Source organism: Solanum verrucosum, unplaced genomic scaffold (genome assembly GCF_900185275.1).
Source record: "Solanum verrucosum unplaced genomic scaffold, falcon-dt-bn FXZP01000049.1, whole genome shotgun sequence".
NCBI lineage: Eukaryota > Viridiplantae > Streptophyta > Magnoliopsida > Solanales > Solanaceae > Solanum > Solanum verrucosum.
Window position 1 is genome coordinate 2,780,284 of NW_026020221.1, and position 24,757 is coordinate 2,805,040.

General features: G+C 36.6%; 2 protein-coding genes across 5 annotated transcripts in view; both read left to right on the plus strand.

The window, feature by feature from the left end:
* LOC125830900 (serine/threonine-protein kinase ATM) overlaps nucleotides 1-24,757 on the plus strand; it is a 56,672-nt gene that overhangs the window by 17,821 nt on the left and 14,094 nt on the right. For all 4 annotated transcript variants that reach the window (XM_049510080.1, XM_049510081.1, XM_049510079.1 and 1 more), the window contains 33 exons: nucleotides 39-203; nucleotides 1,494-1,619; nucleotides 1,752-1,879; nucleotides 3,526-3,682; nucleotides 4,214-4,260; nucleotides 4,332-4,395; nucleotides 4,545-4,619; nucleotides 4,708-4,827; nucleotides 5,007-5,192; nucleotides 5,508-5,629; nucleotides 5,716-5,785; nucleotides 5,893-6,020; nucleotides 6,586-6,727; nucleotides 6,824-6,964; nucleotides 7,075-7,173; nucleotides 7,306-7,352; nucleotides 9,293-9,485; nucleotides 9,617-9,805; nucleotides 11,420-11,491; nucleotides 11,797-11,866; nucleotides 13,910-14,027; nucleotides 14,120-14,243; nucleotides 15,525-15,665; nucleotides 15,827-15,940; nucleotides 17,837-17,884; nucleotides 17,990-18,094; nucleotides 18,264-18,350; nucleotides 20,532-20,825; nucleotides 22,027-22,136; nucleotides 23,347-23,413; nucleotides 23,499-23,573; nucleotides 23,722-23,838; nucleotides 24,583-24,747. In XM_049510080.1, the coding sequence (XP_049366037.1) occupies nucleotides 39-203; nucleotides 1,494-1,619; nucleotides 1,752-1,879; nucleotides 3,526-3,682; nucleotides 4,214-4,260; nucleotides 4,332-4,395; nucleotides 4,545-4,619; nucleotides 4,708-4,827; nucleotides 5,007-5,192; nucleotides 5,508-5,629; nucleotides 5,716-5,785; nucleotides 5,893-6,020; nucleotides 6,586-6,727; nucleotides 6,824-6,964; nucleotides 7,075-7,173; nucleotides 7,306-7,352; nucleotides 9,293-9,485; nucleotides 9,617-9,805; nucleotides 11,420-11,491; nucleotides 11,797-11,866; nucleotides 13,910-14,027; nucleotides 14,120-14,243; nucleotides 15,525-15,665; nucleotides 15,827-15,940; nucleotides 17,837-17,884; nucleotides 17,990-18,094; nucleotides 18,264-18,350; nucleotides 20,532-20,825; nucleotides 22,027-22,136; nucleotides 23,347-23,413; nucleotides 23,499-23,573; nucleotides 23,722-23,838; nucleotides 24,583-24,747 (3,906 nt within the window). The remainder of the gene's footprint in view (nucleotides 1-38; nucleotides 204-1,493; nucleotides 1,620-1,751; nucleotides 1,880-3,525; nucleotides 3,683-4,213; nucleotides 4,261-4,331; nucleotides 4,396-4,544; nucleotides 4,620-4,707; nucleotides 4,828-5,006; nucleotides 5,193-5,507; nucleotides 5,630-5,715; nucleotides 5,786-5,892; nucleotides 6,021-6,585; nucleotides 6,728-6,823; nucleotides 6,965-7,074; nucleotides 7,174-7,305; nucleotides 7,353-9,292; nucleotides 9,486-9,616; nucleotides 9,806-11,419; nucleotides 11,492-11,796; nucleotides 11,867-13,909; nucleotides 14,028-14,119; nucleotides 14,244-15,524; nucleotides 15,666-15,826; nucleotides 15,941-17,836; nucleotides 17,885-17,989; nucleotides 18,095-18,263; nucleotides 18,351-20,531; nucleotides 20,826-22,026; nucleotides 22,137-23,346; nucleotides 23,414-23,498; nucleotides 23,574-23,721; nucleotides 23,839-24,582; nucleotides 24,748-24,757) is intronic.
* Nucleotides 10,045-24,757, plus strand: part of LOC125830903 (ABC transporter A family member 2) — a 151,322-nt gene continuing 136,609 nt past the window's right edge. Inside the window, exon 1 of the mRNA XM_049510084.1 lies at nucleotides 10,045-10,054. The gene's annotated coding sequence lies outside the window, so the exon portion shown is untranslated. The remainder of the gene's footprint in view (nucleotides 10,055-24,757) is intronic.

Consider the following 24,757-nt stretch of genomic DNA (forward strand, 5'->3'; position numbering starts at 1 on the left):
AAACTCTGATAATTACTTAGTTCTTCTTCTCTCTACAGATTACATCCTTAAATGATTTCCTAGACATACAGGAAAATCTCAAGGTTCAGTCTCTGAATGTGCTAGCTGCCATCTGCAGTTTGTTGGAGAGTCTCTTATCCTGTGATGGTGTTGCGAAGTACCCAAAGAGGACTCTGTCTTCACGGGAAAAATTGTCTGAAGAGGTATAATTGGTGTATCTTAGATTTTATCTGCATATTACATTGTGCCAAACGTAGTTTTAGTTAAGTCATGCTATGTATTCTAAAGGACATTCCATTTATATAACATGGATCTTGGAGTTCTTTCTCGCAGTGTACACTGGTAATGCTTCTCCTGTTGTATGCTTTTATTGTTTCATGTCTTTTTCAGATCGTTTAGTACATCAAACCTCCATTCTGAATAATTGTGTATTCGTATCGAGTAAAATTCCATAGGATAAAATGAAATGGTAAATCCGGATGTCATTGATAGGAAGACAGTTCACTAAGACCTCTGTAGCAGATAGTTGACAAACTTACAATCGATTAAAACTAGTCTGTTACACTGTTAGATTGCTTTCAAGTTCCCTAAGATTCTTATAGTTAGTTAGTGACATGATAAATTAATCAATACTTTAACAGATTACTGTGTTGTGGACCTAGTCTCTCCTTGAGAGAAGCTTACTTAAGACATCTTACTAATTATTTCCCATTAATCTCTCCATTCGGGGACATCCGATAAAAGTGGAATGATACAGCTCCTATTAAATCATTATAGACTGGATTTTCTGTGTCATACTCTTTGCTTAGAAGTGTTGGGCTTCTTACAGTAATTTAAAGTTAAAATTGCAAATTTCTTTCCCTTATAAAAGTAGAAGAAAAGACAATCCCATGTATGAGATGTACCAGTAAGAAAAAAAGATGAAGAACACTGCTCCATACAATGCAATTTAAACATCGGTTGGCATGAATTGAAGAGCATATCAAAGATAACCTGCCAGAACTTTCTCAGGACAAAAATTGTTGTTATTTTTTGTACTTCTTTCTCGTTCTTCTGAATTATTTGCTCTTTTATGGTACTAAGGTATATATTTCTACTAACATCACTACTAGATCTATGATGCAGCTTAATGCCTTAGTATTATTCTTTTCTTTATTGGGTGGAAAACTGTTTTCCTTGGTGTTCTCTCCTTTCTTGAACAATATAATCTCTTTTCTTGTTCCTAACAAATCTTTCTTAATTTGCATGTCCTGTGAAATGGGGTTGTAGGGCATGATTTCTCTTTTATGGTTCAATGGTTAAGATCACTGCTAGATCTGTGATGCAGCTTAGTGCCTTATTCACTTGATGTTTTAGTATTATTCTTTTTTAATCGAGTGGAAAGCTGTTTACCTTGGTGTTGTTACTTCTCTCCTTTCTTGACAAATAGAATCTCTTTTCTTGTTCCTAACATAACTTTCTCAATTTGCATGTCCTGTGAAATGGGGTTGTAGGGCTTGATTTCTCTTGGAGACTTGGTGAACAAAATTGCAGACAGTGACCTCTTTGATTGGGTTGGACGGACTAAGCTTATTGATTGCATTTGCAATTTCATTTTAGTGGATCCTCAAACTGGTCAGGTATCACCTTCTAAAATCTTGATAAAGAAAGATTGAAATGAGATCACTTTTCCTTTTTGTCTAGTTTCATTTTAATTTCTGATCTACAAAACGATCATTTTCTTTCATGACACCTGCTTCAAATTTGAGCAGTCCATGATTGAGAAGCTGTTGCTGATGCTTCGCGATCCAGATTATCGAGTTAGGTTATGCTTTGCTCAACGGGTTGGTGTGCTTTTCCAAACTTGGGATGGTCATTTTGAACTGTTCCAGGACATATGGTACGATGCTTAGTTTTCTTTTTCTTTTTAATGCATTATTACCTTTTTAAGTATGTCAAAAACTAACTGCTTGGCCAGAAATAACCATCCATATAAATCTCAAGTGAAATAGCATGGTTATTAGTTTATCACAGTCAATTATATTGTTATTTAGAATTCTTTGAAAGTTGCTCAAAAGTTGAACGAAGACAATAGTCATAATTTTTTTTATCAAAAGTTTAATAAGACAAATACTCGAGTATGCATTGATTAACTTTTCTAACTTAGGGCGTGTTATAAGTCTTCTCTAAAGTACCCGAGCATGTAACTGTGGTTGGAGTAAAACATGAACCCCAATTATTTTTTTTATGCTACTAAATGGAAATAAGACATTGCTTATAATCGTTGCATGGAGAATCTACAAACTATTCCATCTATCCCTTTAAAGAGCCATACCATTTTGTTGAGGCAAGAACATTTGCTTACATTTAAAGAAAATGCATGCAGATTGTGAGTGTTACAATGATTTTGGTAGTTCTACTGTAATTTGTCTTTTGTTTGTTGAAATAGCGATCTTCCTTTATTTCCCCCAGGGATTAGCTCAATTGACAAAGGTAGAGAGACTTGTGTCTTAGATCACATGTTCGATCCCTACGTCAATCGAGCTAACTCTGGTACTTACGTGGAGAAGGGTAGAATGGTGATCCCATCATCCCCGAATTGAAGGATGCAGTTGGCCCAAATGGTCGGCCCTTGACGGATCTGTCGGTCATAAAAAAATAGTGATTGTCCTTTGCTCTTGATTTGATAAATTTCATTTCAATTAGTTTTGTAATGTCTAAATGGGTCTATGGAATTAGAGAAGGAACATTACCAATAAAATTTTGGAGAAAAGTTTAGTCTAGTTCTTTTTTGGTTAATAAGCTTAATTTTTGAGAGAGCTCAATAGGATTGAGAGTGGGACTGGTGTAGAGAGCAGCTCAAGAGTCTGAGATGGGGTTCAGTGTTGAGATAGTAAGGGTAGAAGTGGGCTTGAAGCGAAGTTGGTGATTCAGGTTTGAGTCGAGAGAGATGCCTTGAGAGAGATTAGTTGTATTAATGGCCTTACCAGTGGAAAAACTGGTTTACAAAAGTTTGGCTCTAATGTCATGTACGTAATAAAAGAATGAGCATCCAATCAAAAACTTTAAGACAATGTGTGGCGGTGATATTGAGATGATATTCCAGAAACCCTTACACACTATTGTATATCTTTACAAGTGTAATGGAGGTGATGTTGAGGTCTGAAATTTGTGAAATTAGAAGAAGGAATGAGCAAAATTTCAATGAATGAAAAGGGTATAAGAGAAGTGGTTGGGACAGTTTTATTCTTCTGTTTCGTTTTCAAACTGGTAATTCTTGATCATTTTAATTTACCTTAGCAATTTCCCTTACCAGCATCTTTCATCCTATTTTGCCTCCTATAATTTTGTCAATTTGGAGTTGCATTGTGTGAGCATTTACCTGGAAAACATCCACTACATCTTTTATGCAGTTCCAGTTTTTAGGTTTATTTTTCTTCATACCGTTGTCTTTCACAATTGGTTAACTTTTTTTCTCTCTTCCGTTAGCATTTAAGTTTTGATTGTTTAACATTTCAATTATTCACCTGAAATTTTCTGTTTCAGTTCAAATTTTGGCACAAAGCTTGTGACTTGCTCTAGAGATAAACTGGTGATGGTGAAGGAAGTTTTAGCTGCTGGTCCTCAGCCTCGTACCATATTGGAAACAACAATTGTAACCCTAGCTCACCTTGCACTGCACAGCGATAAGATTGAATTGGAGGTATTCAAGGAGGCTGGTTTTACTTGATAATTTTCATTTTTTTGGCTAAAAAATATGAGCATCTCTTACCGAGGAAGATATGCTAACAATTTAAAGGGCTACTAGGTTGATTACTGAAAGAGTTATGTTTCCCAATTTAAAGAATGGTCTTTGTGTGAACCTTTCCCCTATATTTGGTTGCTGTTGGTAAGAGGTAATAAGGTCCAATTTTATAAAAGTTGAGTGTCATGATTTTGCTAACTTTAAGATATTCGAATTTAGCATGCGTTTCCATCACACTTAATCTAGAATGTGTTTCCATCTTGCTGAAATTCAATTCACTCTACTTCGTTTTTTTGGTTAAACACTTCGTTGTTACTCAGCTGACACTTTGACTGGATGAATATGATTTACATCTGATTTGTTTATGGGGATTCTTTTACAGTGACATTAATTTGCTGAAATTATTAGAGAGAACATGTAGATCTCTTCACCCAAGATTAGTTTTTTTGACTTTATGAGGTTATACCTGTCTAATTTGTTGTTTTGCAGGCTGTTTTTATGGTATGCGTTATTGCTGCTATTAACCCTTGTTTAAGGTACTCAAAAGTCATTACTTGGTCATGTTTTTCTGGGTGATCACTTGTTTCTTATATTATCCTCTTTTCAGGAGACTTGTTATTGCTGCCCTTGATAATCTATCAAGGGAGTTAAAGTATACTTCTAGGTCAAAGGTATGAATAAATCTCTTATAGTCTTTGTTTATGTTGGTTAAAGAGCGTAGCAATCAGCCTTAAAAATACGTGATCAAAAAGTGTGAGATTGTCAACTTGCTTGGTCCTTAAATCATTTTTCTTGCTGGCACAATCTTGATTGTTTGCAGTATATGGAAGAACTTATGGCGTCAATCCTCTTTAGTTGGGTTGCTACTGGTGTAAGTTTAGCTTCTCTTCTTGAGGTAATGTGTAGGTTCTTTCTAATCCAGCTCATTATCAACAATCTGTTGCCACCCGAATAGCTAACACATTAACTATACGTCACGTCAGGCAAGGGATCTGTTTGTCTTCAATGTAGAGCCTATCAATTTCATTCATTCCTGCTGCCGTTGGCTTCTTCCATCTTTACTCTTGCATGGTGACATCTCCAACATGAATTGGATTGCGAAGGTTGGAGTTTCTTTTTGTCATTTTTCCTTCAGTTACAATTTTAAGTTAGTCATATATGATTTCTCTAGTATTCTTGGTGCTTATACTATCAAGTTCCATGCTTACTCTGTTGTATATTCTCAGATTTTAGTCACTGTTCTGTGCCATACCTGAAATTTCTACATTTTCATCATTTGCAGGTTGCTTGCGAGCCTCTTGCTGAAATGATTAAGAATCACTTTGTTGATATTTTCTCTGTTTGTATTGCATTACATTGCAGTAAGAAGGCTGGCTGGGAGAAGGGATCAGCTGTACTTGAAAGTTCAATTCTGGATATTGCTAAAATATCTGAAACTGAAAGAGACAAACTTATAAAGACGCACATGGTATGACTCTCCTTCACATACATTCGAGTTGACATTTTGATTTATCTGAAATGAGGTGTGTACTATGTGAGGAAGTTGCTAAAAAAATGTCTTGTTCTATAGAGAAATGCTTTCATGAACATCACATCTAATTGCATAAGTTTGGAATAACACCTGTTTATCTGCATAGCAGTGGTTCCTATGGAGAGTAGTGTTTGGTGCAAAAATGTGATATGAGTGTTTCATTTTTTATGTCAATGTTACCCCACTTTCACATGAGAAATCAGTCTTCTTTCCCAAGTTTTATCTAAATAATTCCACCATATTTTTATGCAGGTTTCAATCGTCAATACTATTTTCTCTCTTGCTTCAACAGCTGAAGACCCTGTTCTACCTTTATTCTCCAAGGAGACAATTGCACGTGCAATTAAGACAGTTGTGGATGGATTTTTGGAGATGTGCTGTATCTTCTCTTGGTCATTTTTTAAAATTATGTTGTTGTTGGCATGTTTTCTCTAAATTTTCTTTTACTGCTTTCTTGTAGAGACGCCTCTTGTCAAAATATTGGCCTTATTGACAAGATTAACATCTTCCGACCAGATCGAGTATTTACGGTACTGCATGCGCATATATAGTTCTTCTTTGAAATTTTTGTTTGGCTATACGTCTTATCTAATAACTACTAGTGGGAAGTTTCTAAATATTTCATATTGCTGTGCAGTTTTTAGTAGAGATGCATTACAAAGTTTCTGCAGCTGGTCATTTCAGGCACAAATCTTACAGGCTTGCTGGGGTTGAAGTACTTATTGATGTATTAGGGCATCGAGTTACAGTTCCTAGTACGGCCAGGTAAGTTTAATTCGCCTTGTGATAGATGAAACCATTTACCTGATCAAAAATTAAAATTAAAATTGGAGGATTACGCCTCTGCTTAGGGGGACAGTATTTCATGGTGAGGACATATTCGTTTCTCTTGTTAGTTGTGCACAGGCTGACTGAGAAAGGTCATCTGAGTAATGCAATAGCCTTGTAATTTTCTTCTTGTGTTAGATTGGAATTTCAAATGTTGATATTGAACATTTCCCTTTGCTTTTTATGTTTTGTCCAATATAGCTGCTCATTTATTTTGAGACATATGGATCGTCAATGTTAGGAATCTATTCAAACTTACAATTGTTTTGTATTTTGAATTAGATCACGTTGATGCATTTTCAGTATAGACTGAGTGCAGTTGTCTGAGCTTTTGTTTGTCCTCAATTTTATATACAACACATGGCTGATCTGAGGTGGCGTTTGTATGCTTTAGTTGTGTGATTCCCTGCATTGCATAGGTGGTGCTACATTTGCTTGATTTGCATAAAACATTTATTTCATGATAAAGAGGATATCGCATCTGACATTTTTTTTTTTCCAGTTATCTCCTCAACTTGATTGGTCAATGCTTGGACCTTGATGCTTTGCTGGACCAGTGTTGCCGAATGATTTCTTCAATGCTAAAAGTATTCAAAATCAAGCAATTGGAGGGAACTGCTATTGTCTTAGGTGAACAGCTTCAGGTTGATGTCGCTGAGGCTCTTATTTTACTACTTATCTATATTATTTACACCTTATTCTTCAATTGTGTTTAACCTTATGCTATTTCTTCCGTACAGTTCTTAATCTCCAAGTTGGTAATGTGTTGCGTTCCTTCTGAGTCTAGTTCCAAACTGTCAGCTGCCACATCATCTCAAGTTCTGTCACTGCTCTGCCAACTCACCTTGGACTCTGATCCATCTCTACACGAGTACATTAAAGTATGAATTTCTGGTATCCTTATTACCTGAACAGTTTGGACCATCGTAGTGCCCGAGTAGACTGTGCACTACTCATTTGGCCATACTAATTACTGCGTGTGTTACTTCAGGAACTAGAGCCCTTCCCTAACCTCGACTTATTTCATGATATAAGGATGTTTCATGAGGAACTATGCCAAAATTACTCACCTATGGAGCACTTGTTAACTGTAAGTAGCACTTGGAACTTCAATGAACAATTTGATGACCTTGTTAAACAGATCCTGGTCAAGTAAGGTCGTTGTTTGATGACCTTTCATTTTTCTATGCTTAGTTTTATTTATCAAATTCGTCTGTTTCAGTTAGGGAAACGATCTCGTTACCTTCCGCCAAGATTACTTCTCTGGAGGTAATTGTTCTTTTACAGCCTCTACTTTCCATATTGTTTCTGTTCTTGTCTCATCAATTGTGATCCTTTTAAGCATTACTTGGTTATGTGGACTAACTTTGAGTTCTGTGTTCTTTTTTCCTGCACATGTGAGGTAGGTGAATAGAGAGTCGAACACTTGCTAATAAAGAACAATTACTTGTTAGTTTTAAATTAAGAAGTAAGAAGTGAACTTAAATGGGGCATATCGATGTATCTATACTATTGATAAAAGCTTCAATGCGTTCTCACTAAGTCAGAGATAGTCCCTATGTTGTATCCATTCTTCCCAAAATGTGGAGGAGAACACCCACAGCCACCTCTCCCTTTATCCCCACCCCCCCCCCCCCTCTCCCCTTACTACAATATTAATTGTGTCTCAATCCCAAACATGTTGGAGTTGGCTGTATGAATCCTCAGTGATCCCCTTGCGAAGTCTTTTTACTCCTTAGTAGTTTGGTTTGATAACTGTATTCTTTGAAAGTTTGATTTGATAACTGCGTTTTTGGTTGATTTGTTTTAAAGTATTCAGGTCTTCTCTAAAACAGGAAGGTGGTTGATCATTATTTATAGAGAGTGGACTGTTTACTATCACAGGGCAATAGTTATTGCACCTTAATATTTATCTACACAATTAAAATGTTAGTTAAGCCCTTTTATTTTATCCACCCCTAAGGTCACACCATTATTAATTTTTTAGGCCGTAAGCAACTACCTTAACTCAAAATTCCAGAAGAAAATTTGAGTCGTATTAAAGATAATAAGCTGGAGTGAAAATTCACAAAGAAAGGAAGAAAAAAAACCTATTTATCTAGTGTCCTATATAGAACGCTAGACTAACAAGAAAAATAGTTCAAAGTTGAGAAAAAAGATGTTAAAACAGGTGGAAAACAAAATTTAAATCTAAAATCACAATTTTAGGGAAGAATTCTAATTTCTTTCCTGTTTTCACTTAATTAAGCTTCTACTAAGAATCATTTCAATTGGGGGTGGCAAAATTAGAACATTAAAATATGATTCACCCAACTCGCATATATTATAGGTGGTTATTACCCGCCAATTTATTAATTCAGGCTCTTTGACCGTTCAAATACAGTCCATCTAAAGTTGGGCTAAATGTATAATTCAAATTGACCCATGAAAATCTTTGAAAAAAAATTAAAATTGATACTTTTTTAATTTGATATTTATTTATAGCTCTAGTAAAGGAGAAAACTTTATTGATTTTGTGTGGTAATTAAGCAAATTATAAACTCTCTATCTCCTTGCAATGTACTTTTTACTCCTAAGAAATTTGGTTTGATAACTGTACTCTTTAAAAGTTTGATTTGATGATTTTGGATTTTGATAGTTGATCGTTCTTTGAGCATTCTTTCTGGTGCAGTTTTTTTTTTGATAAGGTTCTTTCTGGTGCAGTTAAATGTCCTTTTCTCAATATTTCTAATTTTATATCTGTTAAGAATTCCCACATCGGAAAAGGGATGGAAAGTTGGTCTCCTTATATGGACTTGGACAATCCTCTCTTCATGAGCTAGTTTTTGGGGTTGAGTTAGACCCAAGATCCATGTTTACGTTGTATCAGAGCCAGACCCTTCCCAATTCTTTGTTCTCCGATGTTGGGGCCCCATTTATATTGTCCACGCTCGAATTAACGAGGTCTGAGCGTGCATGGGAGTGTTAAGAAGTACCACATCGGAGAAGGGATGGAAGTTGGTCTCCTTATATGGACTTGGACAATTCTCCCCTCATGAGCTTGCTTTTGTGGTTGAGTTAGGCCCAAGATCCATCTTTACACTATCCTTACAACTAGCCTGAAGTCATAGATGAGTTCACCATTCTGCTTCAGATTTCTTCCAATGTTATCTATTTTGCTCTGTTGCAAGTGACTTTAGCAGTGAAAATTTCTTCTCTTTTGGTGGCAGTTTAAAAGCATTACACAAGAAATTATTTGAAGATGAAGCTTACCCAGCACAAAAGAATGAGGAGAACATTTTTGAAGATGCATATTTGGATTCTGACCATGAAATTGTTCATACAGTCTGGAATCTGGTGCACATATGTAGTTTGAGTGGTGCTGGCAATTTTGGTGTGCTGGTCTCTGATTTTTTATCTCGGGTATTATTTTTAGTATTGCTATGTTATTGAGTTGTACCTTTTTCTGTTATTTCATTTATTTATCTCGGCTGTTTATTTATTTTTTTGTTTCTTCATGTATCTCTGTCGTCTGCTTTCTACTGCAAGTGCAGGTTGGTATTGGGGATCCCCACGGTGTTGTGTTCCATCTTCCCATTGAGTCTAAATCTCTACATGATCATAATTTCCACCTTGGTACGAGCATATCAGATGAACTTCTGTTGGCAATTATGAGGCTTTTAAAGAAATATTTGATGGATGACTCTGTAAAGATAATTGACATAGCATCTCAAGCTTTGCGGGTGAGTCAACATATGATAAATTGTGTGATATTATTTCAAGCAGATCTCTGCCAAACCCCATTTTTCCATTTGGCATGAATTTTGGATCAATATCGCTTATCTCTATTGTACTTGTTAATAAGGCTGGTCACTAAGAAGGAGGTTCAAACTTAGGCTTCATATCTAGTTACCTGAACTTATGTGCCAAGCGACCAACCAATCAGAACACCCTGCCTCCCGACCTGGGAACCAAAAAAAAGAGAGAAAAAGGTAATGCTCGGATAGAAGAGAATGGATGAACAAAAGGAAAAGAAAAGATTCTAAATGATTACAGAGAGTTTGATAAAGTGTTAGGTTATTAAGTTTCACAGCTCCTCCTTTGGCTGGATAAATGCTATATGATTGTCTCCTGAGTCCTGAAGCTACTCTTTTAGCTGATCTATTAATGCTGGAACTAGACGAGTCTGTCCAAATGAAGATAGTAAACAGAATATCTGTGTTATTGCAGGGATCTTATGACTCTTTCATGATGTTCATTACCTATGAGGACAAGTTCCTGTTCCTTAGATCCTTATTAATTCCTTGTCATTGGTTATATGTACAGTCTCCAGTGTTGCGCTTATGTCCCATCATCTTTGTTAGGAGATTAGCTTTGTCCATGCTTGAGATGTTAATTTCAGGTCAATACTCTGATGTTGTATACCCCTTGAAACCTTTGAAATACTTATTTCAAGTGTTGCTCTAGTAAAATTTTACACTGATATTTATTTCTGAGAACGAGGCCCTTTCCATATCTAATAAGCTTGAGATCATTCTGTCACGACCCAATTTGCATACCCATTAGGCGAACCCAAATGCATTTTAATTAAAAATGATATAAGTGACTAGAATATATCTTAAAGCAGCTAAATAGAGTATCATATAGAAGCACATCTAGAACCCATGATGCTTGGCAGCCTAGGCTTGTGCTGTCCCGACCCATTGCCTTGCGATCGCGAAGCACAACGTACCAAGAAAAATAAAGAATCTGCACTGTCCAAAATGTAGTTTTCCTGCCCAAAATTCACTTGAGCCCCTTGGGTCCCAGCCCGAATCATCCCCACAAGTCCTGAAACACTTGTTGAACCTATGGGAAGTCTCAAATCATGGACTGGGATGCAAATATTCAAACGAGGGGTTAAGATGTTACATGAGGATTTTGGTATGAAAGCTTGGTACTTTTATTGCTGTTTTCACGTATGTGGTGCAGGTCAGTTTTTGAGCTCTTAAAATTGGTGCTTTTTAAACCCTATTTGAGTGTGTTAGTAGGAGGCCTGATGCAGTTAGTCTTGGCAGAGAGTACCAAGAGCAAAGTGTATTGATTAACTAAAACATTTAAGGTGCTTAATTAAAGATTCTTCTTTAATATTCTCAAAAAAAAAAAAAGGTTCTTCTTTACTACAGTTGTAGCCATTTGATCTTGGGAGCTCATATATTGTAAAACCTGTGTCTACATCTTCTCATTTTCATTCTTTGAATGATTGTTTCTTTGTGCCATTCTGTATGGTTTCTGGAATAGTCATGGTTTTCTGTGGATAAAGCTCAAAAGATCTTTCAATTCTGTTTTTTTTCTCTAAAGCTGGTTTGTTCAAGCAGGGGATACTTTCAACTGAAAATGGTCAGAGGGCTTTGCTATCATTTGATTCTTATCAGAGATCCCTTATTGAGGTAGCTGAGAATCTTCTGTTATAATCCTTGCTGTTTCTTAAACCATGTATCTGATTGATTCTAACCTAAACATCTGCAGAAGTTGGATGGAACACTTAATTAACAATTTTTTTAAGTCAGCAGCTTTTCCTCTTGGACTGTATCTTGGATATAATTATATGCCTTTTATTTTGCTCGACATTCAATAATGTTAGTTTTATAATTGTGTCAAAAAACGTTCAAATTTAAACAATTGTCTGGGTTTTTTGGAATTACTCATTTGTTTCCCAATTTTGGCAATTAAGCTGCTCTTTGTGTGTTTGTAGGTTCATTCCAAGGGTGTCAATATCAACCTGGTTCAGAAACTCCTGGCAGATTTAGAAAGGAAGCTTAATGGTAGGATTCAGTTTAGTCATTAAGTTTATTTTATCAGCAAATGCGGTGAAGATTTGGAACTTTGTTCTGGGTATCATAGATACTTCTATGGATGCAAAATCTGTTATTTTAATGTCTTTCCTCAACTTGTTGTGTATTTAACTAATTCTTTCGAATGAAATTCCTTCCCGTAAGCTCTTGAATCTATAAGTTACAAGAGTTATTTTGTGTAGTGCTTTTAGTATTCAACAATAGGGAGGACAACTGATTCAAGAGTCTGTAGATGAAAATACAAGACAAGTTCCATAAATTACTTCCCTCTTAATGATATGATGATGCATAGAGATAATAGGAGAGACATCTCAATAGAATGGAATATACAGAGAATTCTTCATCCTTTAAAACAAATGTTTCACTTGCGTTTTAGGTGCATTAGGTTCTTATGCAAAATTATTAGCGCTCCCTTTATAGTTGATGTCCCACTTGTCTTTAGAATAACATTTATGTTTTCCCTAAATGAGTCTTTCATGGATTCCAAGTGCACTAGATCTTTCCAGCAGGGTTGTCCTAATTACTTTTTAGGTGATGATAGGTTTCATCGCTAGAAATAAGGGTTTCTTCGGCACATATGTCACACTATCCTTTGAATGACATTGTGGTTTCATGTAAAATGAAGTATCTTCTCTGAGTATATGGTCCTGTATCCTCTCTACAATTATGAGGTTATACCATGCGATCTTGCTACTAGATTTGTTTTTGATCAGATAAATATTTCATTGATAATTGTTAAAGAATGACAAAAGTCCCACATCGGTGGTTAATGAGATGGGTGGACTCCTTATAAGGCTTGGGCAATCTTCCTCCCTTTGAGCTAGCTTTTGGGGTGTGAGTTAGGCCTAAGACCTAATTTAACATGGTATCAGAGCAGGGCCCGTCTCACCCGATGTTGGGACCCCCAAAATTAAAATTGCCCACGCACCAGATGCTAAGCACTGGGCGTGAGGTGGGGTGTTAAAGAATGACAAAAGTCCCACATCGGTGGTTAATGAGACACATCGGTGGTTAATGAGATGGGTGGACTCCTTATAAGGCTTGGGCAATCCTCCTCCCTCTGAGCTAGCTTTTGGGGTGTGAGTTAGGCCTAAGACCTAATTTAACATGGTATCAGAGCAGGGCCCGTCTCACCCGATGTTGGGACCCCCAAAATCAAAATTGCCCGCACCAGATGCTAAGCACTGGGTGTGAGGTGGGGTGTTAAAGAATGACAAAAGTCCCACATCGGTGGTTAATGAGATGGGTGGACTCCTTATAAGGCTTGGGCAATCCTCCTCCCTTTGAGCTAGCTTTTGGGGTGTGAGTTAGGCCTAAGACCTAATTTAACAATAATAACAAGGCCATGTTGGCCATATATTAGAGGTATAACCAAGGAGGAGAAGATCTGGCTATAGAGTTAATTGGTCAGCAGCAACCGCCGTCACCTCAAAGTTGCCACCAGTTTCTTGCTGTCTCATCCAGCATTTACTTTCTTTCCCCTGTGTTTCATTCAAATACTACACATAAAAATTAAAAAAATGGCGCCATTGCAAAGCCAAAATCTTGAGGGATCTAGAAACGTAGGTTTTGCCCCTATATTGTGTTGTTTCCTGCCCGGGGTTACTTTGAGGAACCCCAGGACCTTGCCTCTCATGCCTTCAAGACTGAAGGAGGGAAGTTAGCAGGCTTAGTGTTTCAATCTAGTGCATTTTGAAGCGTAGTCCCTCCAATAGGAAATATGGGGTACCCTTGGCTTTAAAGAGAAATCTAGATCCCTGCGGAAAATGGTGCTAACAATGAATCTCTGCTAGTGAAGGTTTCTTTGGAAAACTGTAAGAGTTGTTCTACCAGGACTAATCTAAATGTCTGGAGACATAGATGCTCGATTAGTTCAGTATTACACTGACAGGTGTGCTGTTGATTTTGTGCATAATTTAAGCATTAACTAGATGGTATTTTGTTGCTTAAATTAACAAAAGGCTACATCAGTTGCCATCTTTTCATTTGTCTGTTTTCTTAATATTCTTGCAGCTAAGGCACTTTCACTAAAGAATTCTGCTATATGGAAGACTGATGGAAAAACATTCGAGACATGGATTTGTCCTCTTGTTTGTGCCCTGATTGAATATTGTGATGATAAGATCCTGAGGTAGTTTCTTCCCGGAACATCTATCCCTTTATTAGGACTATCAACTTCTTTCTTTTGTTTAAGCTGTTAGTAAGCCCCCGTGGTCCTTTCAGATTGTGTCAAGATATTGTGTTGGTGAAATTTGAAGTTGCAGAGCTCCTGTTCCCCCATGTGATGGTCAATTTATCGTGTAGAAGAGACGTGGATGTTGATCTTTGTCAGCTGATCTCCTCACAGGTTATTGTTACATTTTGTTAGTTGTTCCATCTTTATTATTTTGGGTTCTACTTATCTCAATACCTTTCACCATCTCATGATGTGGCATGAGCATATAAACAAAAGAAATTGCCTAACTTCTTTTGGTCAAACATAGAGCAACTTTTGTTATGATATACTTTAAGTATATGTTTCTCAATGGTTATTCTATTCATTTTGTTGCCTAAGCCATATAACTTCTTGACTGATTAATATGAATAGGTCTTATGTTTATCGTGTACAGTCTCTCTTATTCAAGTAATTTGCAGGTCAGACTGGGTTTAATTAGTCATGAAACTCACTAAAGTCTCCTTTTCTATTATTTCCTACATTATCCTATATTGGTTAAACAATCAAGAATATCTGTATATGACCTTGTTTTCTACTTCTATTGATATAATCCAATCTATTTGATTAAATGAGTTTGGGAGAGGGTGGTGGAGATGAGAGTGAGGAGAGGCGCGACTATTTCCGTGAACCAGTTCAGATTCATGCCGGGATGCTCGAGTATAGAAGCCATTTATCTGGTAAGGAGACTGATGGAGCAGTACATGGAGAGGAGGAAGACCTCTGTGGCGATTTGGGCATGTAAAGAGGAGGTGCGTGTTGGTAAGGAGGTGTGAGAGGTTGGTTGTAACAGGAGTTCATTAAGGTAGAGGTAGGCCAATGAAGAACTGGGGGGAGTGATTAGAAGACAAGACATGACTCAACTTTAGCTTACTGAGGACATGACCCTAGATAGAAAGGTTTTGAGTTTGAGGATTAGGGTAAAAGTCTAGTAAGTTGCCGAGTGTTGTCGCACTTTATGTGAGGGAGGTCGGGGGCTATTTAGTAGTTCGTTGCGTAGTCGCTTATTCTTTATTGTGTATTACTACCTGTTGTTGCATTTGCTTTGTCTGTTGCTATTTTGTTGTCATATTATTCTTGCAATCCTATTTTGAAAGCTTTGCTTTTGAGCCGAGGGTTTATTGGTAACAACCTCTCTACAATCTACCACAGAAGAGTGGAGTAGGGATAAGGTCAACGTACATCTTACCCTCCCCAAATCCCACTTGTGGAAATCTACTGTGGGTATGTTATTGTTGTGTATTTTAAGCTTTTGTTAAACATTGTAATAAGTACCTTTTTTGGTGAACCAATCTGGAGTTGTATGGACAAAACGTTTTAAACACGTGTGGGTATCTGTTCCAGACTTCCAGTAGGTACTATTTCATCTTTTTATTGAGATAAAAATATCAATATTCTTTCCTTTTTTGTATGTAGGTGCAAGAGAACATTCTTACCGAGGACAATAAGTTGACCAAATCAATTCAAGTTATCTTAGATGCTCTTAATGAGCTTCGATTGTGTCACGTGATGGAAAGAGGCACATCCTCTAATTCCTCTAAGCGAGAAAATTCAAAGGTTCACATGATATGCAAATTCACTAATACTTCTTCATAGAAAGATACCTAATATACTATTTGCCAAATTTATTGTTTAGTTTCCTCTGTTGATTTTCTTTTAGAAAGAAATTAAGGTCACTCAATTGAGATGATATCAGTAATATCTGCTAATATTTTCAGCATTATGGAAGGCCTTCTAGCTATGGATCAAAGACACGCTCCACGCCTCTGAAGGCAAAGCATCAGACAATTACTTCATCTGTAGTATCAATGTCCACATTATCATGGGAAAAGGTAAATAAATCCCAGCATGTATTCTTCTGCAGAAACAACTCCTTCATCCTGTACATAAAACATAGTTGTTGACTCTGCAGTGTATTTGGTCATCATTTATAGTGTTTCTGATCTCTATTATGTTGTAGTGCTGTTAAATGCCGTCATAAACTAGTATTCCCTGTTCTTTATTGTTTGGCTGCTCACTGAGTAAGCGTTTAGACATAAGAAATGTGATAGTATTTGAAAGAGGTTAAAAAAGAGAGATTTTATTTGTTTTCTTGTTTTAAATATTCTCGTCTAGTAACCCTCAGTGGTGGGACCATGCGGCTTCTGATTAACATTCAACAGTTTTTTTATAAGGCAATAAAATCTTATTAATGAAGGGGATAAATACCCGTATACAAGGAGTATAGTGAAAAGTAGAGAGACCTCAAAAAAAGTTGATTCCTTATGAAAGACACCCAATCTTCTATGCTTAAAGGAATTTCATGGGTGCAGCAAAAGACAACAAGGGAGAAGAGGCGGCTACTCCTTAAATGCACGAAGCTTTTCTCTATTCCATCGAAAGCTCTCCTATTTCTCTCTCTATAAATGATTCACATAAGTGCAAGTGGAGCAACATTCCATGCCTACATATTCTTTTCCATCTTCTGAAAGTCCAGCTGAACATCCCAGCATTAACTGTACTTGACATCACCTATTGAAAGTCAAACCAGCCCGATACTTCGCACCACAATTGAGATGCAATCTGACAATGTAAAAGGAGGTGATCCACATCTTCTCCCAAGCTTTTTCACATGAAACACCTTTTCTCTTCCTCGAACTCTCAACCGTTAGAATCACCCTCCTCATAGCTAGCCAGGTAAAGAAACACACCTTTTTGGGTACCTAAGGAGTTCAACTGAGAGAAGGAAAGGCTATCTCCCTCCTACTTAGTATCTTTTCATAATAAGACTTAGCTAGAAAAATACCATTATTTCCCATCCCCCACCTTCAAACATCATTGGCTAAATTGTGAAATATTTTGTTTGTGGACTGACATCTTCTTGTGGCGTGAAATTTTGTACAGAAAAGTGATACTCAAAATGTTATGTTCAACTGTTAAGTCTTCAGTTCTTTTATATCTGCTGCTTTTATGCTTGTGTGACTAGTTAATCTTAAGTTTTGTGGTCTGTCGTTAAGCCTTATTTCGCTCCTGCTTTCCCATCATTATACCTGGTCAACTTTCACATATTCTAATTTAGGAACTTAAGCAGTTAAGATTAGCTCTTAACTAGCTTTTGCGCCAATTTTATGAAAGCCAGGATCACCTGGCTTGTCTAGTTTAAAGGGTTTGGTGCTAGTTTTTGATACGATTAAACATAATCATTGAATGGGCATCAGGAAGATGCCAAATTACAAAAGGTGTGACTAGTTAGCTCTAGTACAGAAGGGGAAAACAAAACATTTCAGACCTACTACACTAGTACAAGTAGCCTAAGCTTGCTAAGGAGCTAACAAAATCCAAAAAACATGTCGACGCTATTGACAGGTGAAATAAAATCCAATTGAGCAGATTAACTAAACATTTAGTCTTTAGAGAGTGGGTAGGAATTGAAATTCCATCAAAGCATCTGCGATTCCTTTCATTCCAGATAACCCAAAAAATGATTGCTGGGATCATCCTCCAGACTTTCTTGATGGCTTTGTCAACTCTCCAAGAGATCCAGCTGATGTAGGGCTCCTTGATCGACCCGGGCATACTCCAGGAAAGTCCATATAGAGAGAAGAAAAAGTTCCAAATTTGATTTCTTCTCTCTTGGTCTCCAGTGTTCTGGAAGTTGGACTGAATTACTGAGAAAATATGTTTATGACCCAAGTTCTCTACTTCAGATTACTGAGTCACGCCTTCTCTGTCTCCTGATGTTTTGCTAGGTTTATTGGATTCATATGGATTATCTTGCTTTTGCAAGGTCTGCAATTGTGAGTGCCAAACTTTATTTTAGGCTCTTCCATTTCCCTTTTCTCTTTGATGTTCTTACCTTTAATCTCTCTCTGTTTCTTCAATGCCATTGCATTCACTGACAGGCTTCTGGCGCTTACTTTACTGCTGTTCTTTACGTGGAACACTGGTGTGAAGAGAATTTCAATTCCCTAACATTGGGCACTCCAGATTTCTCTCATGTTGAGATTGTGAGTTACTATATGCATTTAATTGTTCCATCTGATGTTATCATTTGTTAGAGTTTCCTTTGTGTTAGCATTCCCCTTGCGGTCACTTAACATATAGAAAACAATGATTCATGCAATGAAGCTATCCTATGTTTTGAAGGCACAACTAATACTTTCTCTGATGTTGCAGCTGCCGCAACACATTGAAATACTTTTATCTGCAGTGACACACATAAATGAACCAGACAGCCTCTATGGAATCATCCAATCCCACAAGGTCAGTTCACATAAATGCCAATCTTTGCTACTTCTTACATTTTTATTATCTACTCTGACCTCTCGTTTTGTAATCGCCTCTTGCCCGCTATGGTTAATCTTTGCCATGGCTCCTGAATTTATTGCTTCCGTGGTAGCCTCTTGTGGTAAATAATAATCCAAAAAGGAAAAGAGGGAGAAAAAAAAGTATGATGTAGACTTGGGAAAGCAGTAGTAAATAAAACTGTGAAAGAATACTAATGTGTGGTGAAGGGAAGATTGTTGCTTCCTAAACCACATTATGGAAATCGGTGTTCTTAAAAGCCACTGCTTTAACCGATGAAGTTATGCGAATTGAAGGGTCTTAGCTTCATGAATGAAGCCATGCGCTTCAGGGAAGTGTTTGCTTCAAAAAAATGACGCACAAAGTGAAACGTATGGTTCTTGAGTCTCAACTTTGAGAAGTTGGATTAATATTGACATTTTTGTATATTAGATGCTGAAATTAGGTAGTTAATTGCAATTTGATTATTGTATTTCCAAATTTTTATGTTTTTTTGATAATACTTTTGAGAAGGCAACAGTAAATTCTTATGTTTTAAAATTTCGTAAATTGTGCACTTCGTTCAACGAAGTGTGCACTTCACTTCTCTTTTTCGTGTCAAACCCCCTGGACTTTCTTGCGATTTGGCATTTTTTCCAGAAAACTTGGCTTTCTTTTTCCGCTACCACCCTCCTCCATATCGCATTCTCCTCCACCCCAAATCCATATCCACTTCCCTAATAAAGCTTTGTTAAGACCTTAAGATCTTTCGCCCCGAGTCCTTGCTACTCCTTCGGAGAAGTGACGACTCTCCAGTTCACTAAGTGAAACTTTCTCCTCCCTTCCATTGTATGCCATTAAAATTTTTTTATAAATTCTTTTCAACCTTTTAGTTACTTGTCAGACTCTTTTTTCTTATAAATGAGCAGACGGCACGAGTGATTCATATAGCTGGTCTCAACTAATTTTAGTTTGAGACACTGTTGATTGTTCTAAAAAAATAGAAGATGTACTCTCTTTCCTGGAATATCACGTCTAACTGTTTTTAATTATCATAATTATATTGTGGTTATCAGCATAGAAATCTTAAAAAGCCTAAAGTCTATGTGATTATTCTTCTCATTAAACGAATATTAATAGAAGGTGAATAAAGTACAAACTCTAAGATAAGAAAACTTTGCAACAAGCTTTCTCTCAAAATAGCTGGAGAAGGGCGGGGATCTCGAAAACTTTCCCCAAATATAGAGCTCCATACATGCAGCAGCCTGATGGGTCATATGCAGAAAAAGAAACTCCAGAGATCTTGAAGACAAAGGATTCTACACTACTTTTTTTTTTTTTTTTTTTTTTTTTTTTGAGAATGGTAAAGTTGTATTCATCAGCAATGAGGGTATGCTGGCAACCAAACAAAAGTAAAAAATAAAATTCAAAGGCCAAGTAGTCATGATTACAAAGAGCCTAGGAAATCTACTACCTGATCTACTTCATATATACCCTCCTCTTTACACCAAAAAAATAGAGTATTAATGCAGTTTTCTTTAACTTTCTGCATTGGGTTAGTAATATTCTTAAAGCACAAGGATTCTACACTGTTCTAAGTTAAATAGTATTTCTTTTACTTTTCTTTTGGAACAACATGGTTGTTTCAAATGATCCCGGATCCATGTTTTACTACTTCAACTCATTGCACAACCTGTGAAGAACTACAGTTAGGTTGATACTTTTGGATGTAACTACCAGTACTCTCTAGATGCTGTTTCACTCAATAAAATCACTTCTTTTGGACAGGCTTTCCCTGTGCTTTGGATATTTCCAACTTGTTCTTATAGACTGTCTTCTTTTATTGAACATTTTGGTAGGAGTTGTGCTTCTTTTTTTTTTTTTTTCATTTTCTGTGACTACCATGTGCAGCACTCATGCCCATCCAGTTAACACCTCAATAAACAGTAGGACATTCAATATAAGATGAAGAGTAATAATTATGATTTTCTTCTTTTGCAAAATGTTCACAACCTAATAGCTAGTTTAGGCCTTACTTTGGGAAGTCTGTCATTTGCTCTACTCTTTTTGTTATGCCATTGCCCAAAGAATTGTTGAATTATTAAATTTACCATTTGTGACCAACTCTTTGTCCGTTGCTTTGTATTCTGGTCTTTGCAGTTGACCTCTCAAATTATCACATTTGAACATGAAGGAAATTGGAGTAAAGCTCTTGAGTACTATGATTTACAAACTAGATCTGATCCAGTAGCTCAAGGATGCAGTTATTCTCCTGAGAATTTTCTTCATTCATCTGGTTCAGTAGTAGATCAGATGATTGAAAAGAAACCATATAAGGGCCTTATCAGATCCTTGCAGCAAATTGGTTGCACTCATCTTTTGGATGTGTACTGCCAAGGATTGACCTCTCAAAAGGGAAGGTTTCAACATGATCCAGAGTTTACTGAGCTACAGGTTTGCCTCCTATCTTCTCCTATTCTGCTAACCGATAAGGAAAGTAGACTCAATTTTTGGAATAGAGGAGCATTACAGGTAAATGACATGAAGGTGTAAAGCAAAAATATTGCCAATAATCTTTAAGTTGCATTCATCTTTTGGATGTGTGCTGCCAAGATTTTGCTTTTTCATACTAACTTTTATGTTCCCTTTTTTTGGACAAGGACTTAATTTGTCTTTTATAAAACTCTACTTATAACATGAAGAAGAATGGAGAGAAACTAGGAAATAGTGCCCCATTGGTGTACATAGTTTGGTAGCAGTAACCAATTTTACTGTCTTAATAATATAAGTTTTTTTTTGGTTTCCCACCCGGGAGCCCGACTAAATCCGGATTCGTGTTGGGAAGTCCCACATTGGGGGGGGGGTAAAGCGCTCCCTAATAATGGCGACTCCGTACCCAGGGGACTCGAATCGGAGACCTCTGGTTAAAGATGAAGGAGTACTTACCACTTCACCATAATCCTTGTTGGTAATAATATAAGATTGCTGTCTCACATCTGTCTGGCTTATAAGCTTAGATAATAGTGCCTCATTGGTGTGCAAAACCGTGATACTAGTGACCGAACCTAAAAAATTGTTCACATGCTAAGGATAGGAGTAGATGGAGAATTGTCCCAGCTTGTATATCGTGGACATTTTGGAAGGAGAGGAATTCCAGATGTTTTGAGAGCATAGAGAATGATGTGCAGAAGATCAAGTTGAACTTCATCTTACTGCTATGCTTTTGGTGTAATCAGATTTACTCTAATGATACTGTGTCTATCATAGATGTTCTAGATTCTTTATAGCTAGAGAAGGAAGACACTAGAGCTCTATTGTAAATATGGTTTCAGTACTACCCAAGTACTGTTTTGATCCCTGATATGATACAAAGTTACTGATTTCAAAAAAAAAGAAAAACAGCTTGCTGCCTGTTTGCTGTTTACTTATTCAGTGCCATACATGAGATGACTCAAATTCTCAGCTGAAAAAGAGTTTTCCATGACCAAGCTGATAGAATCTTTTGTTTATAAACTAGTCATTCCTTCCCTGTCTGCAGCTGCATGCTGTACTCTGTGGACAGAAACATGTTTACTCCACTGCTTCTCCCAGTTTTCTTTACATGCTTCGTGCTATAGATTGGTTCCTCATTAAGTGTTGCTTCTGCTATTTATAGTATGAAGCTGCTTGGCGGTCTGGAAATTGGGATTTCTCACTACTTTATGGTGAATCTAATGTCCTCTCAATTCAGCATGGAGGTGACCATTTCAATGAAAATCTCCACAGGTATGATCAGTTGTTTCATTAAATGAAGTCCTAAATTGTCATTTGCCTTGTCATCAACTTTGAGCAAAAAATACGTAATGGAAAAAGGAACTATTACTAAATTGCTGGGATTTTATTTGGACCATTTTCTGGTTACTCCTGAAGCTAGTTGATGCATGGAGTCTGCTTTTTTCATTTGATTGTGGTGCAGGGAGTGTACATCTTGATTACACCTTGTACAGAGGTATACAAAAGGGCAATATTGAAACTAACTGTATCATTCAAATGAAAAAGCAGCAAAGAAAATAAATAGTGTAAAGTGCCTCTGATTCAACTTAACCAAAAAAGAACAACCCTGGTTCAGCCATGCCAAAATGGTACACAAATTCAGGACATAACTGAATTACTGAAGTGGATTCAGATCCTAGCTATTCTCTCTCTCTTTCTTCAAGTTCATCTGAATGTGCATTTACTATGAATTGCTAAGTTAAAAGGAGTTGGCAGTTTTATCTAAAACAAGTGAAGCTTAAAAATCCAAATATCTCTGTGAAAATTCTGGGAAATGAAAGGGAACTTTCTGAATAGATTGAATCAAGGATTTATCACTGATGGGTTGGGAAAGTCCTTAACATGGATGCTTAATTACTCGTTTGAGAAATTATAGTAATTCCTACTGAAACAGTGTTTTGTTCATCAAATTTAACTGTTATACTTATCCTATTATGTTCTTTGTAGAACCTATCCTGAGAAAATGTTTTATATGGTTTTCTTTGAATGTCTAGCCACTTAAATTTTATTTACACAGCATCACTTATATAAGGAAAGTAGCTTTCCCTTTACATCACAAAACTTTACTCCAATCTTAAACTAATGCAAGTTTCTATAATCTTAAGACCTAATGGAAGATTTCTATAATTGGATGAACTCTCTGGAGATGTGTAGTTTGCTAGTTCTCCTTAAAGCATCTAAGCTTTGTTAATATTGATTTGTGTCTGCCACATAGATAGTAACTTGTAATTCCATCATAACTCTCATCTCTCAAAAAGAAAAAAGTTAAAAAAGGGGTTATCGGTCAACCACACAGACTACCAACTGCTATATATGTCAAGTTTTAGATGGTACTAGATTTCTGCTGCATTTTATTATGCAAGTTAATACTCATATTACATGTAAATTGTGCTCTCTGCATGCTAGACTTTTTCCTCACTTCATTATGTCTACTGTAATTCAGCTGTTTGAGAGCATTGAAAGAGGGAGGCTTCAATGAATTCCAGATAAAATTAAAAAATTCCAAGCAGGTAAAAGAAGCCCGATGCATATTTATTTCTTCATAGTAGTATGTTTGGACATTTATACCTTTTAGCTTCTTTTCAATCTCTTTAGGAGCTTTTGCTGTCTATCTGTCATGCAAGTGAGGAGAGCACCAAATACATTTATCAAGCTATAGTTAAGCTTCAGGTATCCTGATCTCTCGGGCTGGCAATTTGTGGTTTCATTTGCATGTATTAACATTATGCGTAAGGTTCCCTCGTACGAACCTGCTTATCCAGGAAAAGAGCAACTAAATATGTAAAAACTCTTTACAAGTCATACCATTTTTATGCAGATACTTCATCACCTGGGTGTGGCATGGGATTCACGTTGGACTTCATCTTGCAGAATGCTGGATTCATCGAAGATGCCGAAGGTCTCATCTAAACCTGTGCTCCTATCAAGTGCTCAGGTATTGTATAGTTTCTGTTTCTCTATGATAAACAACAAAATAATTACGCCTCAATCCCAAGCAAGTTGGGCTGGCAAATGAATTCTCTCTATTTTGCTACTCCATTTAAGTTCATCTTACTATCTTAGACCCATAATTTGCAAAATAATAATAATAATAATAATAATTTTCCTTATAAAGACCATATAAAGAGACTAATTTTCCTCATTCCCACTGAAGTGAGACTCAACATCGCCCTATTCATGATAAGAATAGATATTAGGTCTAACAGAGTATGGTCCACATCCTCACCCGCTTCCTTACAAAGGAAACACCAGCTCATGCATACAACCTTCCGTTTCCTTCTATTACATAACACTATTGGTAGTACTTTTTCCATTTCAACCATCCTATTTTGATCCTCTATATAATATTCTCTTGAACTTTGAGCATACATATGAGAATTGTTTTTTTTTGAGATAAGGGTAACTACATATGAGAATTGTTTGCATGACACCCTTGTTGGTTTCGTCAACTAGTGCAGTATTAAAACATTAACATTGAATCATTCTATATATAAAGCGTGCAGATAGTCTTAATTATTCTTTCCCATATAAGATTGAATTTTTCTGATACCTATTTTGCCTCTGATGGCATCAGTATAAGAAGTATTTTGCATGTATAATATTTGTGATGCTTATCACGGACCTGGTCAATAATGTACTGAATACTTTGTACCTTTTTACTTGGAATTGGTCAATGCAGTTAACATGTCTAGATATGGACTGGAAGCGCACTTTAAAGCAAGCACAGTTACATATGAATTTGCTGGAGCCATTTGTGGCATTTAGAAGAGTATTGCTTCAGATTTTAAATTGCCAGAATTATACTGTACAACATCTGCTTGAATCTGCAGCTACTCTCCGCAAGGTGATTCTGC